Source organism: Bufo bufo, chromosome 11 (genome assembly GCF_905171765.1).
Source record: "Bufo bufo chromosome 11, aBufBuf1.1, whole genome shotgun sequence".
NCBI classification, from domain to species: Eukaryota; Metazoa; Chordata; class Amphibia; order Anura; family Bufonidae; genus Bufo; species Bufo bufo.
In genome coordinates, this window is record NC_053399.1 from 42,845,752 (window position 1) to 42,859,559 (window position 13,808).

At 44.6% G+C, this 13,808-nt stretch overlaps 1 protein-coding gene across 3 annotated transcripts in view; it reads right to left on the reverse strand.

The window, feature by feature from the left end:
• Positions 1 to 11,983: 11,983 nt before the first annotated feature.
• The window catches only part of CAPN3 (calpain 3), a 122,024-nt gene continuing 120,199 nt past the window's right edge, over positions 11,984 to 13,808 (reverse strand). For all 3 annotated transcript variants that reach the window (XM_040411623.1, XM_040411624.1, XM_040411622.1), the window contains 2 exons: positions 13,501 to 13,559; positions 11,984 to 12,852 (listed from right to left, as the gene is read on the reverse strand). In XM_040411623.1, the coding sequence (XP_040267557.1) occupies positions 12,826 to 12,852; positions 13,501 to 13,559 (86 nt within the window). In that variant the 3' untranslated portion in view covers positions 11,984 to 12,825. The remainder of the gene's footprint in view (positions 12,853 to 13,500; positions 13,560 to 13,808) is intronic.

The following is a 13,808-nucleotide window of genomic DNA, read 5'->3' on the forward strand; positions in this document are numbered from 1 at the left end:
ATGAGAACGTGAGTCAGGCAGTCATGGATCTGCACAAACGCATCCATTCAGATAATACAACCGCATGCATCTGTTCAGAACGGATCCGTTTGTATTATCTTTAACATAGCCAAGACGGATCAGTTTACTATTGTGCTATATTGTCAGTAAAAACTGATCCGTTTGGCTCAGTTTCGTCAGACGGACACCAAAGCGATGCAAGCAGTGTTTTGGTGTTCGCCTCCAAAGCGAATGGAGACTGAACGAAGCCAAACTGACACATTCTGAGCGGATTCCTTTTCCATTCAGAATGTTTTAGGGCAAAACTGATCCGTTTTGGGCCGCTTGTGAGAGCCCTGAACGGATCTCGCAGACGGAAACCAAAATGCCAGTGTGAAAGTAGCCTTAACCTATACATGAGGCTTTTCCTAATAATGTTTTTCATGTAGTAGAGGTAGGCTATAAGGACACATGCTTAGGATTTGATAAGGATTTAGGCACAGTTTCCACCCATAAATCCAGATCAAATCAGCTGACATTCTACATCAGGGATCAGCAACCTCCAGCACTCCAGCTGTTCAGAAACTACAACTCCCAGAATGCTTCATTCACTTCTGTGGGAGTTAGAAGTACAGCCGAGCAGGTTTGTATTCTGGGAGTTGTAGTTTCACAGCAGCTGAAGTGATGAAGGTTCAAGGCTGATCCCTGTTCTACATATTTTTTGAAGCTTGGATTTTCTTGCAAAAAATACACAGCGTAAGGCCTCATGCACACAAACTGTGTTTGAATCCGCATCCAAGACGCGTTTTTTGCGGCTCGGATGCCGACCCATTCACTTTAACGGGGTGTGCTGTCCGCATCTGTTCCGCGGCCCCGTAAAAAAGAATAGAACCTGTCCTTCTTGCCTGTATCGCAGACAAGGCTAGGACTGGTCTATTGAGGGCCAGACCTTCCATTCTGCAAAATGTGGAGCGCACACGGCCGGTCTCCGTGTTCTGCAGATACGCCATTTGCAGACCGCAAAACACGGTACGGCCGTGTGCAGGAGGCCTAACACAGTACCAGCAAAGTCAATGACTTTTTCAAAATCTCACGTACACATTTTTAAAATCCACAGCACGTCAATCGTTCGTGCGGATTTTCAGTGTAGTGCAAAGGGTGAGATCTGGGGCAAATCTGCAAGAAACACTGTAATAACATTTGCAGATTTGATGCGGAAACGCTGTGAAATCCATTTATATCCACATAAACTACACTACCTTGTGTATGTAGCCTTATGGCTGCCTCATTCACATGCAGTGGAAATATAGCTCCCTCTACCATAAGGGTTCACAGACGGTGGAAATTTCCCGCAATGCCATCCAAATGTATGGAATGGCTTTTTCACTTGCAGGAATTTGTGAGACTTATCTGCCTGGTGTGAACATGTCCTAAATGTGATCAGTAGATAAATGTAATAGGTTTAGACATGTGTTGGGCACTAGTTACAAGCCCTGTGTGGCACGTGTTCAAAGGCGTAAAAAATACAAAAGTCCTTTTTTGACTGTGTGAGTTATAGAACCGCCAAAATGGACACAAATGTGACAGGTGTTTGTTTTGTGTATGCATGATGGGTGTCACTTTCTTTTGTGTTTTTATGATTTACTTTTATCCTCAGGACAGTATTTGACATAATTACAAAATACTGTGCTGTGACTACCATGTGACACGTACCCTCCCACAACAGAACATTGTCGATGTGGTTAAAGGGAGGCTGCACCAGATACAATGCCTAGTAGGGCTAGCTCAGCTGAATGTAAGGATAGCTTTTACTTAGGCTCCATTCACACGTCCGTGGTGTGTTGCAGATCCGCAACACACCCGCCCGACACCCCTATAGAAATGCCTATTCTTGTCCGCAAGCTGCGGACAAGAATAGGACATGTTCTATCTTTTGCGGAGCTGTGGACCCGAAGATCGGGGCCGCGCACCGCAAATGCGGATTCTGACAGCACACTGTGTGCTGTCTGCATCCATTCCGTCCCCATAGAAAATGAATGGGTCCACACCCGTTCCGCAAAATTGCGGAACGGATGCGGACCCATTTGCGGACGTGTAAATGGAGCCTAAGTGATCGGTTGCTTCATCCTGGGGAAAAAAAGTACTTTTAATCCACATGCAAATGAGCAGTTAAGTGCACTGAGGGCAGGCCCAAGCCACTCTGTGCACTCTTGCTCCTTCGGCTTCCTTTGCCAGCCCCTCCCGCTTGTTCTTGATTGACAGGACCAGGTGAGATGACTATAGAGAAACACTGCCCTGTCAGTTCAAAGAGAGGGAGAGGCTTAGAGGGGGAGCATGGGTGCACAGAGTGGCTTGAGCCCGCCCTCAGTGCACTTATGTGCTCATTTGCATATGAATTAAAAGTCCTTATTTCCAGAATGAAGCAACAGATCAGAAGTGAAAACTATATCCTTACATTTAGCTGCGCTAGCCCACTGCGGATTACGTGAGTTTTTCCGCCCAGATTTTTGTGCAGATCTCGCGGATAGCACCAACATGTGCTATCCATGTTCCCCCCCCCCTCCCATGTGGACAGTGACCTGTCATCCAGATTCAGAAATCCTTAGCATGTCAATTGTTTGTGTGATTTTTATTTTTTGCGGATTTCATCCTTTATAATGCAAAAGGTGAGATTGGGTCAAGAAAAGCATCATATCCGCAACAGAATTTCTGTTTGTCAGCCCTCACCCTGTGGAGGCACCCTAACAGTGACTTTCCTGCTGATTATTTTATTTTCTCAGTTATGTGAATCAATGTAAATTGCTGATGTTGCGACTGCCTTTTACCGCGAGGAAGGTCGGCGATTCTCTCACAAACACGGTCCAGATGTGCCAGCAAAAATATCCACACATGACCATTAGAGCAACATTTGCAAAGGAAATTTTTTGACAGATTTCTATCCATCTCATCCTACTTTTTGACCTGCATGAACTCTGTCAAAATCTATGGTCTCATTTAAATGCAGTGTGAACACGGCCTACAGTATATACCTCCAGCGGAGTCACCACGGAGTAGCATTGGTCCCGCTCTGTTGGGGTGTATATGGCAGTAGTACGATCAGATCCCTCTGTGATGTTTAGCAGTGAACGGTTTGTTCTGTCAGGGGTGCCATATTTTTTTGAATTGTATGTCTTTTTATGTTCCAAGATTTTACATCGTTGTTCCGGTTATCTCTCTCAGTTCTTCCATTAATACATTGATCAGGAATTCTCATTTTTTTGAGGGCTGATATGATAATAAAATATTTTAAAATGACTTTGTGTCTATCCTGCTTCTTGCTTATGTTTCATTGATCATGTAAATGTGGTAAATTGCTAATAATATTTAGTGACGCATATACTGATTAAGGGGCTTTTCCCCCCAATGTATTATAGACCTATTATATGTTCGTGCATGTCGGGCCTGGCAGTGGGTTTCACTGACCTCAGGGCTCATGCAACGACCATACGTCTGATCCGCATCCTATCCACTTTTTTGGCGGATTGGATGTGGACCCGTTCACTTCAGTGGGGCCGCGATAGATGCGGACAGCACACCGCATGCTGTTTGCATCCATACATCCATTCCACGGGCCCGAAAAAAAAAAAAGTGTCCTATTCTTGTCCGTTTTGCGAACAAAGGATAGGACATTACAGAAGTCAAAAATGAAATGGTGTAATGCATTCACCCGGGATCCGTGTTTTACAGACTGCAAAACACTTACGCCCATGTGCATGCGCCATTATAAAGATCTAGGATTCTGTGAGTTTGGGCCGTGACACACAATTAATACAGATGTATAATACATTTGTGTGGATAGCTCCTTAGTCTGGATTCACACATCAAGCTTTGATACAGATTATTGAGCCAAACATAAGAGTGGATACAGATGAGTAATATCCGTCCTTCCTCCACTCTTACATTTGGCAAAAAATACATATCAAAAACTGACTTAGGCCTCTTTCACACTTGCGTTGTCCGGATCCGGCGTGTTCTCCACTTGCCGGAATTACACGCCGGATCCAGAAAAACGCAAGTGCACTGAAAGCATTTGAAGACGGAGCCGTCTCCAAAATGCGTTCAGTGTTACTATGGCAGCCAGGACGCTATTAAAGTCCTGGTTGCCATAGTAGGAGCGGGGGAGCGGTATACTTACAGTCCGTGCGGCTCCCGGGGCGCTCCAGAATGACGTCAGAGCGCCCCATGCGCATGGATGACGTGATCCATGCGATCAGGGCGCCCTGACGTCACTCTGAAGCGCCCCGGGAGCCGCATGGACGGTAAGTATACTGCTCCCCACTACACTTTACCATGGCTGCCAGGACTTTAGCGTCTTGGTAGCCATTCAGAAAAAGCTAAACGTCGGATCCGGCAATGCGCCGAAATGACGTTTAGCTTAAGGCCGGATCCGGATCAATGCCTTTCAATGGGCATTAATTCCGGATCCGGCCTTGCGGCAAGTCTTCAGGATTTTTGGCCGGAGCAAAAAGCGCAGCATGCTGCGGTATTTTCTCCGGCCAAAAAACGTTCCGTTCCGGAACTGAAGACATCCTGATGCATCCTGGACGGATTTCTCTCCATTCAGAATGCATGGGGATAATCCTGATCAGGATTCTTCCGGCATAGAGCCCCGACGACGGAACTCTATGCCGGAAGAAAAGAACGCAGGTGTGAAAGAGCCCTTAAATGTGCAATTACAGTATAATGGTTCATGCACATGACTTGATCGGCCCAGGAATCCATGTGCCTGCCATATCTCCGCGGCTCTCCTGAACTGACTGGATCATAGTATTTTATAATGCAGTCAGTTCATATCTCATCTCTGAACAGTACAAGAGATCAGCGATCAGATATGAACTGACTGCATCATAAAACACTATGATCCAGTCAGTTCAGGAGAGCCGCGGTCGGCCCTGGAGATCTGGCAGGCACACAGACCATGTTTCCTGGGCTGATCACGGTCATGTGCATGAGCCCTAAAAGTGCATACTTAGTAGGACACATAACTATTTGGTGAGCCTAGTGTCCGGATGCGTTCAGTGAAAACTGTGCGATTTCGCAAACAAAGCCATTTAGTTTTGTTTGCGATCACATTCAGTTTTTATCACGTGGGCGCAATGCGATCTACTGCGTTTTGCACGTGAATGATAAAAAAAAACTGAATGTTTACAAACATCTCTTAGCAACCATCCGTGAAAATCGCATTGATGCGATTTATACGCAGCCTCATTCACTTCTATGGGGCCAGCGTTGCGTGAAAATCGCAGAATATAGAGAACATGCTGCGATTTTCACACAATGCAAAAGTGATGTGTGAAAACCACCGCTCATGTACATAGACCCATTTAAATGAATGGGTCTGGATTCCGTGCGGGCGCCAATGCGTTCGCATCACACATTGGACCCACACGGAATTCTCGCTTGTGTGAAAGGGGCCTAAGACTCCACATTGCTCCCTTGGACAGTGGTGTCCACATGTTCTTGCTTACATATATATCTCTGAACTGTTTCTATATTTCACATCTTTTGCCATCTAACTTTAAGGATAGTTATCCTTTAAAAATGAATTACACTCTTAAAGGGGTTGTCTCACTTCAGTAAGTGGCATTTATTATGTAGAGAAAGTTAATACAAGGCACTTACTAATGTATTGTGTTTGTCCATATTGCCTCCTTCTCTGCCTGGATTCATTTTTCCATCACATTATACATTGCTTGTTTCCATGGTTACGACCACCCTGCAGTCCATCAGTGGTGGCCGTGCTTGCACACTATAGGAAAAAGCGCCAGCATACAGTTGAAAGAAAAAGTACGTGAACCCTTTGGAATGATATGGATTTCTGCACAAATTGGTCATAAAATGTGATCTGATCTTCATCTAAGTCACAACAATAGACAATCACAGTCTGCTTAAACTAATAACACACAAAGAATTAAATGTTACCATGTTTTTATTGAACACACCATGTAAACTATCACAGTGCAGGTGGAAAAAGTATATGAACCCTTGGGTTTAATAACTGGTTGAACCTCCTTTGGCAGCAATAACTTCAACCCAAACGTTTCCTGTAGTTGCAGATCAGACGTGCACAACGGTCAGGAGTAATTCTTGACCATTCCTCTTTACAGAACTGTTTCAGTTCAGCAATATTCTTGGGATGTCTGGTGTGAATCGCTTTCTTGTGGTCATGTCACAGCATCTCAATCGGGTTGAGGTCAGGACCCTGACTGGCCCACTCCAGAAAGACGTATTTTCTTCTGTTTAAGCCATTCTGTTGTGGATTTACTTCTATGCTTTGGGTTGTTGTCCTGTTGCAACACCCATTTTCTGTTGAGCTTCAGCTGGTGGACAGATGGCCTTAAGTTCTCCTGCAAAATGTCTTGATAAACTTGGGAATTCATTTTTCCTTCGATGATAGCAATCCGTCTAGGCCCTGACGCAGCAAAGCAGCCCCAAACCATGATGCCCCCACCACCATACTTCACAGTTGGGATGAGGTTTTGATGTTGGTGTGCTGTGCTTCTTTTTCTCCACACATAGTGTTGTGTGTTTCTTCCAAACAACTCAACTTTGGTTTCATCTGTCCACAGAATATTTTGCCAGTACTGCTGTGGAACATCCAGGTGCTCTTGTGCAAACTGTAAACGTGCAGCAATGTTTGTTTTTGGACAGCAGTGGCTTCCTCTGTGGTATCCTCCCATGAAATCCATTCTTGTTTAGTGTTTTACGTATCGTAGATTCGCTAACAGACTTTTGTAAGTCTTTAGCTGACACTCTAGGATTCTTCTTCACCTCATTGAGCAGTCTGCGCTGTGCTCTTGTAGTCATCTTTACAGGACGGCCACTCCTAGGGAGAGTAGCAGCAGTGCTGAACTTACTATAATGGCGGTGTATGCACTGCGTATGGTATGGTGATGGGATTCAGTCAGCGAAAACGAGGGCGAACGGCCATGATCATGTTTTTGACACAACACGTATGGCTATGTGAGTAAAGCTCTTCATGCAGAGAGAGATTCCTATACCTTTTCAGTGCATGTACCGTAACAGTAGTCACCCAAGCAGAAAGCTAGTTGCTTCCTCAACAGCCGAGCAGACAACACTCATGGGGGAGCTCCAAGAGGAAGGTGAGCATACGTTCTATGAAGGTATGTAATCCTAATCATCCTCTTGTATGCCACTAATGCAACGCTCTCTGTTTTTACGGGAAGTCTAACTCAAATCTCAATTTGTTAAAGAGAACCTGTCACTACAAAACGCAGGCAGCAGGTTATAGAGCAGGAGGCGCTGAGAAGATTCATAGGTTTATGGTAAATGATTTTGCAAAAAAACTTGTAATTTATCCATTTAAAGTGTAATTGTAGGGACAGGGATGTTTGACTAAAATGGGATCCAGCTGCTTTCTTACATAAGTTCCAGGTTTTGACCAGACAAAACTGGTGCATGCAGTCTGGCCGAAACCGAGCACTCATGCTGCAAAGTGTCCGGATCCCATTATAGTCATTGGGGTTTGGTGAACGGCGGTATTTGGCTAGGCCCGATCCAGTGAACTCTGGCAGGCTGTTGTCTGCCGGAACCGCTCATTTCTGCTGCTCGGGACAACTCACTCTCCTTTCTTGGAAAAGGTGCAAAGTAGTGAAGTATTGCCAGTTCCCAGCTTCAAAACGCGAGTTTTATTATACTCACAAGGTAACCTTTCAAAAGAGTTTAAACTCCTGACAAAGTTAATGTGAAACTCTAGTTGGGCCAGATTTATGGACGATGAGATGAACTGCCAATACTTTACTACTTTGCATATTTTCCTGTTTTCCAAGAAAGGAGAGTGGGAGAGGTTCAGTAATGGTTGGAGTTGCCCCTTACAGCAGAAGTGAGTGGTGACTGACTGCATGGAGAGAGGATTGCTTGATTCACCTATCTATAATTTGGTATCTGGTCTGAAGCAGTATAAATTCACATATATATATTTTGACTGTGTGAAGGGGACTACTTCATTTGTGAATTTGCAGCACTTAATTGTGGGCATTTACTATGGGAAAAGTCTTTATTTTATTTATAGCTTGCTAGCTAACGGAGGTGGGGGAGGAGCGATCGCTATGCCATGGCTAGTCCCCATACGGTGTAGTGGTTTGCATTCTCTGTGTAAGTGTGTATACATAGATAGCGGTCAGTCACTGTACACAGGAGGGTGTTTGCATTCTCTGTGTAAATTGTACACAGGGAGGTGTTATCAGTCATTGTATACACATTTACACAGAGAATGCAAACACCCTCCTGTGTACAGTGACTGGCCGCTATCTATGTATACACACTTACACAGAGGATGCTATCAAGTCTGAGATAGCTGTCACTGATAGCTCTACTCAGGGAGGTATTATCAGTGATTGATAGCATTCTCTATGTAAGTGTGTATACAGAGATAGCGGTTAGTGACTGATACCATTCCCTATGTAAGGCCTCTTGCACACGAACTTTTTTTCCCGTTTACGTTCCATTTTTTGTGTTCCGTATACGGAACCATTCATTTCAATGGATCCGCAAAAAAACGGAAGGTACTCCGTATGCCTTCCGTATTTCCGTTCCGTTTAAAGATAGAACATGTCCTATTGTCCGCATAACGGACAAGGATAGTACTGTTCTATTAGGGGCCAGCTGTTCCGTAAAAAACGGAATGCACACGGTCGTCATACGTATTTTTTGCGGACCGCTAAATACTGAAAGCCATACGGTTGTGTGCAAGAGGCCTAAGTGTGTATACAGAGATAGCCGACAGTCACTGACACCTGTACACAGGGGTGGTGATATCAGTGATGGACAGCTATCTCTATATACACACTTACACAGAAAATGCTGTCAGTCACTGATAGTTGTACATGGGGTGGTCTTAAGTATAGAAAGAGCAGAGATTTAAAGGGTAACTAAGTTATCATATAAAAGTTCAGATCCGTTGGGGTCTGAGCACTAAGACCGACCACCAATCTCTAGAATTAGGGGAAAGAAGCACACTCTCTCTCCTCACTGAACGAGACAGGCTCCATAGAGGTCTATAGGCCTGTCTCATTTCTGACCTCTGCAGTGAGGAGAGAGAACACGATATGAGTGTGCTTCTCTCCCCTCATTTTGGAGAGTGTGGGGGTCTCAGCATTCACACTCCAACTGAGCTAAACTTAAATAAAATAAAAAAAGTTTTATAAAGTTAGTGTGTTTTACTGAATCTTCTCCAATAAAACTATATATCAGTCTGCTCAGCTTCTCCTGCTCTATAACCTGCTGCCTGCATATGGCACTGCATTTTCATGGTGACAGGTTCCCTTTAAAGAGGATTTGTCAGGCCTTCTATTATCTTATCTGAAGGTAGCTTAGGATAGAGTGGCACCAAGCTTGAGATATGTAACTTTCTGTACTCGGACAAACTATGGAAAGCTCTCTCGCCTATGTGACTGAAATACATTTTTTTCTGCATAGCTTAAACGGTCTGTCCAAGTTCAATAAAAACTCCAGTAGCCCCTGTAACTGCTAAAATAAAACTTCCAGCACTGCTCTCTGGTCCTCCCCACCCATGATGTCATATTCCGGGCTGCAGTGGTGACATTCCAGAGAAAAGGGGTGACCATCAATCCTTGTTGTTTTACACCATTTACATGGGCTGCCAGAGTTTTCTATTGGATTCGGACAACCCCTTTAAAAATACTTCTACTTGACATGGCCAATACTGCAGACTAGATAGATCATTTATTACAGCCGGGTTATTTTTACTGCATCCGCTTGGTCTGACATGTTTGTGTATGGGGAAACCATACCACCTTCTCTCCTTTTAACATCACTTGGAACAACTGTGATATTGAGAACTGCAGGTCTCTGCGATCTCGATAGAAATTGAAGAACACACTAGGTATTTTCATGCCTGAGCAGGTGGTGGTACAAAAAATTGTTGGGTCTGTATCTGGGGTGTTATCAGAGGTATAACTTGGAACTCCTGGACCCTGATGCAAAATTTGTACCTGAGTCCTCTTAAAGGGGTTATCCAGGTATTGATAATGATGACCTATCCGAGGGATGGGCAAACTGCACACAGGAAGGTGTTTGCATTCTCTGTGTATACACATTTACAATGACTGATAACACCTCCGTGTACAGTGACTGGCCGCTATCTATGTATACACACTTACACAGAATGCTATCAAATCTGAGATAGCTGTCACTGATAGCAAACTGCGGCGCTCCAGCTGTTGTTAAACTACAACTCCCAGTATGCCCAGTCTGTCTACAGCAGGGCATGATGGGATTTGTAGTTTTACAACAGCTGGAGAGCCGCAGTTTGCCCATCCCTGACCTATCCTTTCACATTGGCGGGTTTCTGAGTCTCGCACATCCGCCGATCAGCTGTTTCAGGGAGCCTCCATGCTCCTGTCAGCATTCACATCAATGTGGCTGAGCTGAAACTAGGCCATGTGATCGTTGTACGGTGACATCACATGGCCTAGGAAGAGGTCATGGAGCTTGTTGTCACTTTTAGCAGCTGATCGGCAGTGGTTCTGGATGTCCTGAGTATGGGTCATCAGTATAAATTGCTGGAAAACCCCTTTAATGTCATGAGCTGGCTGAGAGACAGGAGCTGTCCTACCTGGTTGGACAACCTAGGGCAGTGATTGCTAACCTCCAGCTGTGCTAAAACCACGACTCCCAGCATGCTCCATTCATTTCTGTGGAGTCCTGAGAAGAGCCAAGCAAATGTGCGTCTTGGGAGTTGTAGTTTTACCAGAGCTGGAGTTCCGGAGGTCAGCCATCACAGGTAGAGATGAGCGAATTTCATATTTTGGTTTGGTGGTAAAAGCAGAATTGCGTTATGTTTTCCGTTACCACTGACCATAACGCAATTCTATGATGGACTGCATAACTGAATGCCTTTAGAGGCATTTCATCATAATAGAAGTCCGTCCCGTTATGCAGGAGAGATCAGGATTTGCCAGTAGCAGATCGTGCTGTCCAATTACTATCTGCTGCCGGCAAACCACCATGGGGACGAGCAATGGCATAGCGATCGCTCCTCCCAGCAAGCGAGCAGAAGATTGCCAGAAGGGAACGTTTCCCTCCCAACCATCACCTGTGTGATCAGGGTGTCTAATACACCCTTAACCTCTGGATAGGTCATCAGTATCTTAACGATGGGAGTCTGACACCCAGGACATTGGCATTGAGCTGTTTGACAAGGCCACCTGCAGCTTTCCCTAGGCCATATTACATCACGTTCATCAGTCATGTTGTCTAGGCAAAAGAAGCTGAGCTGCGACGCCAAGCACATCCGCTATACAGTGTACAGCGCTGTGCTTAGTGAGCTGCGAGGAGGCCGCAGCGCTACTGCGAGCTTCGGTGCCTTCTCAAACAGCTGATCATCGCTGGTCCCGGGTGTTGGACCCCCCCACCGATCAGATACTATCAGTATAAAAGTCTCGGAAAAACCCTTTAAAACCATTTCCGCTCCAGTAAATCGGCCTTTTTTTTTTTTTTTTTTTAAAGATTTTCATGAAAAATAGATGGAAAGAATATTCATTGCAGCAGATAAAAGTAGAGACTTACCTTCCATTTATTAGTACTGTTATCTGGGATAGGGTTACGCATACAAAAAAAATAAGCATTAAGTTATCAAATATCACACTTCTTTAATAGCTACATGGCAAACAATGCAGTAAATGTCACTTCACATTGATAAAACAGATTGCACATGTATTCGATGATGGCTCTGTTTTCACACCATCTACCTACTCAACCTCATAACTTAATACTACTGCAGGCAAAAGTGGATGGGTTCATTTTCCAACCAGCTCAGCATTAGGGCTCATGCACACAAACGTACTTTCTTTCCGTGACCGTTCAGTTTTTCCGCAAAAAAACAAAAACAAAACTGAAGTTACTCCGTGTGCATTCCGTTTCCGTATGTCCGTTCTGCAAATAAATAGAAGATGTCCTATTATTGTCCGCATTACGGACAAGGATAGGACTGTTCTATTAGGGGCTGGCTGTTCTGTTCCGCAAATAAGGAATGCACACAGACGTCATCCGTATTTTTTGCGGATTTCAAAATACATACGGTCGTGTGCATGAGGGCAAGTCTGGCAGCAACAGAATTTTTCCGCTGCAGAGCCTCACGTTACATGCTGATTTGCTGGTACTTCACCCTTATACATTAAAATTTAGGAAAATTTGCCAAATTTTAAAGAACAGAATGAGCATTATGTCTATTTTAATCAGCTTTTTTTTTTGCTGATAGCACACTGACCCATTCATTTCTATGGGACCATGCACGCATCCATATTTTTTACGAATCTGTATGGTCATGATACAGCAGGTCTTAATCTGGTCTCTGCTTACGGATGAGACTTGTCCTTTCAGTTCATGCGAGTGAGAAAAACGCACACGGAAGCTATGCGTATTTTGCACATAGAAATATGGACACGGCTGTGTGCATGATCCCTAGTTGCCGACTATGAACTGCAGCTCCACTTTGTGTCTGCAAGGGCTTTTACTTATGAGGTCCATTGTACGTTGGGTTCTAGTGATGAATAAGACAGAGGATTGATTAGAGACATACGGCTCGTACAGAACTATTGTATTCAAATACCACACGTCCAGATCTTTTACTGGAACCTAAACTCCTTAACTGTGCTCATAGACAGAAGACTGCGCCAGGTGAAGAAGTAAACTGGTTTTCACGTAAATTTTGGAGCAATGAGGTAAAGATTTGCTCTGTCGAGCAGAGAGATCCTGAGTCGGTCCTTGTATGAGAGTGGTTGAGAAATGTGAGCGGTAGGAGGTTGGTATAGCTCGTGGCGTTGTCTAGGCATACATAGTGAGCTGCAGCCACTGAAATCCGAAAAAAAAAATGACAAACATTAGCGGTCACACCAGTCATTTTCGCTGCCACATTAAACTGGTCCAACTACGCTACGTTGTATCTGGCCATTCATTTCAAGGTGCATAGTAAATGGATGGGCCACGTGCACACGGCTGACTGCAATCTGTGGCAAACTCAGTTTGTCTCGCGTCTATGACGACCCACACCTATATCGAGAACAGAGCCCCGAAAGTGAATGAAGGCGCACTGCACATGTGTAGCCGCCCTCCATTCATTTCTATGGGGCTGCCGAAAATAGCTGAGCCCTGGCTCGGTATTTCCTTCAGCCTCATAAAAATGAATGGGAGCATGGGCCGAGCTCCTATTCACTTCTATGGGAGAGGTGGGGATTAACGCTTGGTGGTGGTAAATCTGGGGTCCTCCAGCCACAGCGCTCCCCACTCCGTTCTCGATATAAGTGTGGGACCCGCACCTATCAGGCAATGGGGGCATATGCTAGCCATATGCACCCATTGTCTATGATGGGAATACCCCTTTAAAGGGGGTTTTCCAAGAAATGAGTAAAACGCAATCATAAAAATACCAAATTGTGACACCTAGAGTTGGCAGCATTCTCTTATTAACCCTTTTATGCAGTTATGACAATGTATATTTACCTCCAACACATTGAGCTTAATTATGCCATCACCATCTTTGTCAAATGCATGAAATGCTCCTGTAAAAGAAAAGTGCACATAAATGGCCAAGATGTAACCATAACATTTGTGGGGTAGCAGTTACATCGGGGAAGCTCCCCACATACAGACTAAACAGGGCCATAGAGTTTCCTATAGCTTTAAGTATGTCCCTGTAATTGACAGGGATGGAGAGGTCTACTTTAATGTACACTTGTGGCTAGGACTCTGTGGTCCTGGTACCAGACAGGCTGCCCCACGTTATCTAGCCCATGATGGGTGGACTTTAC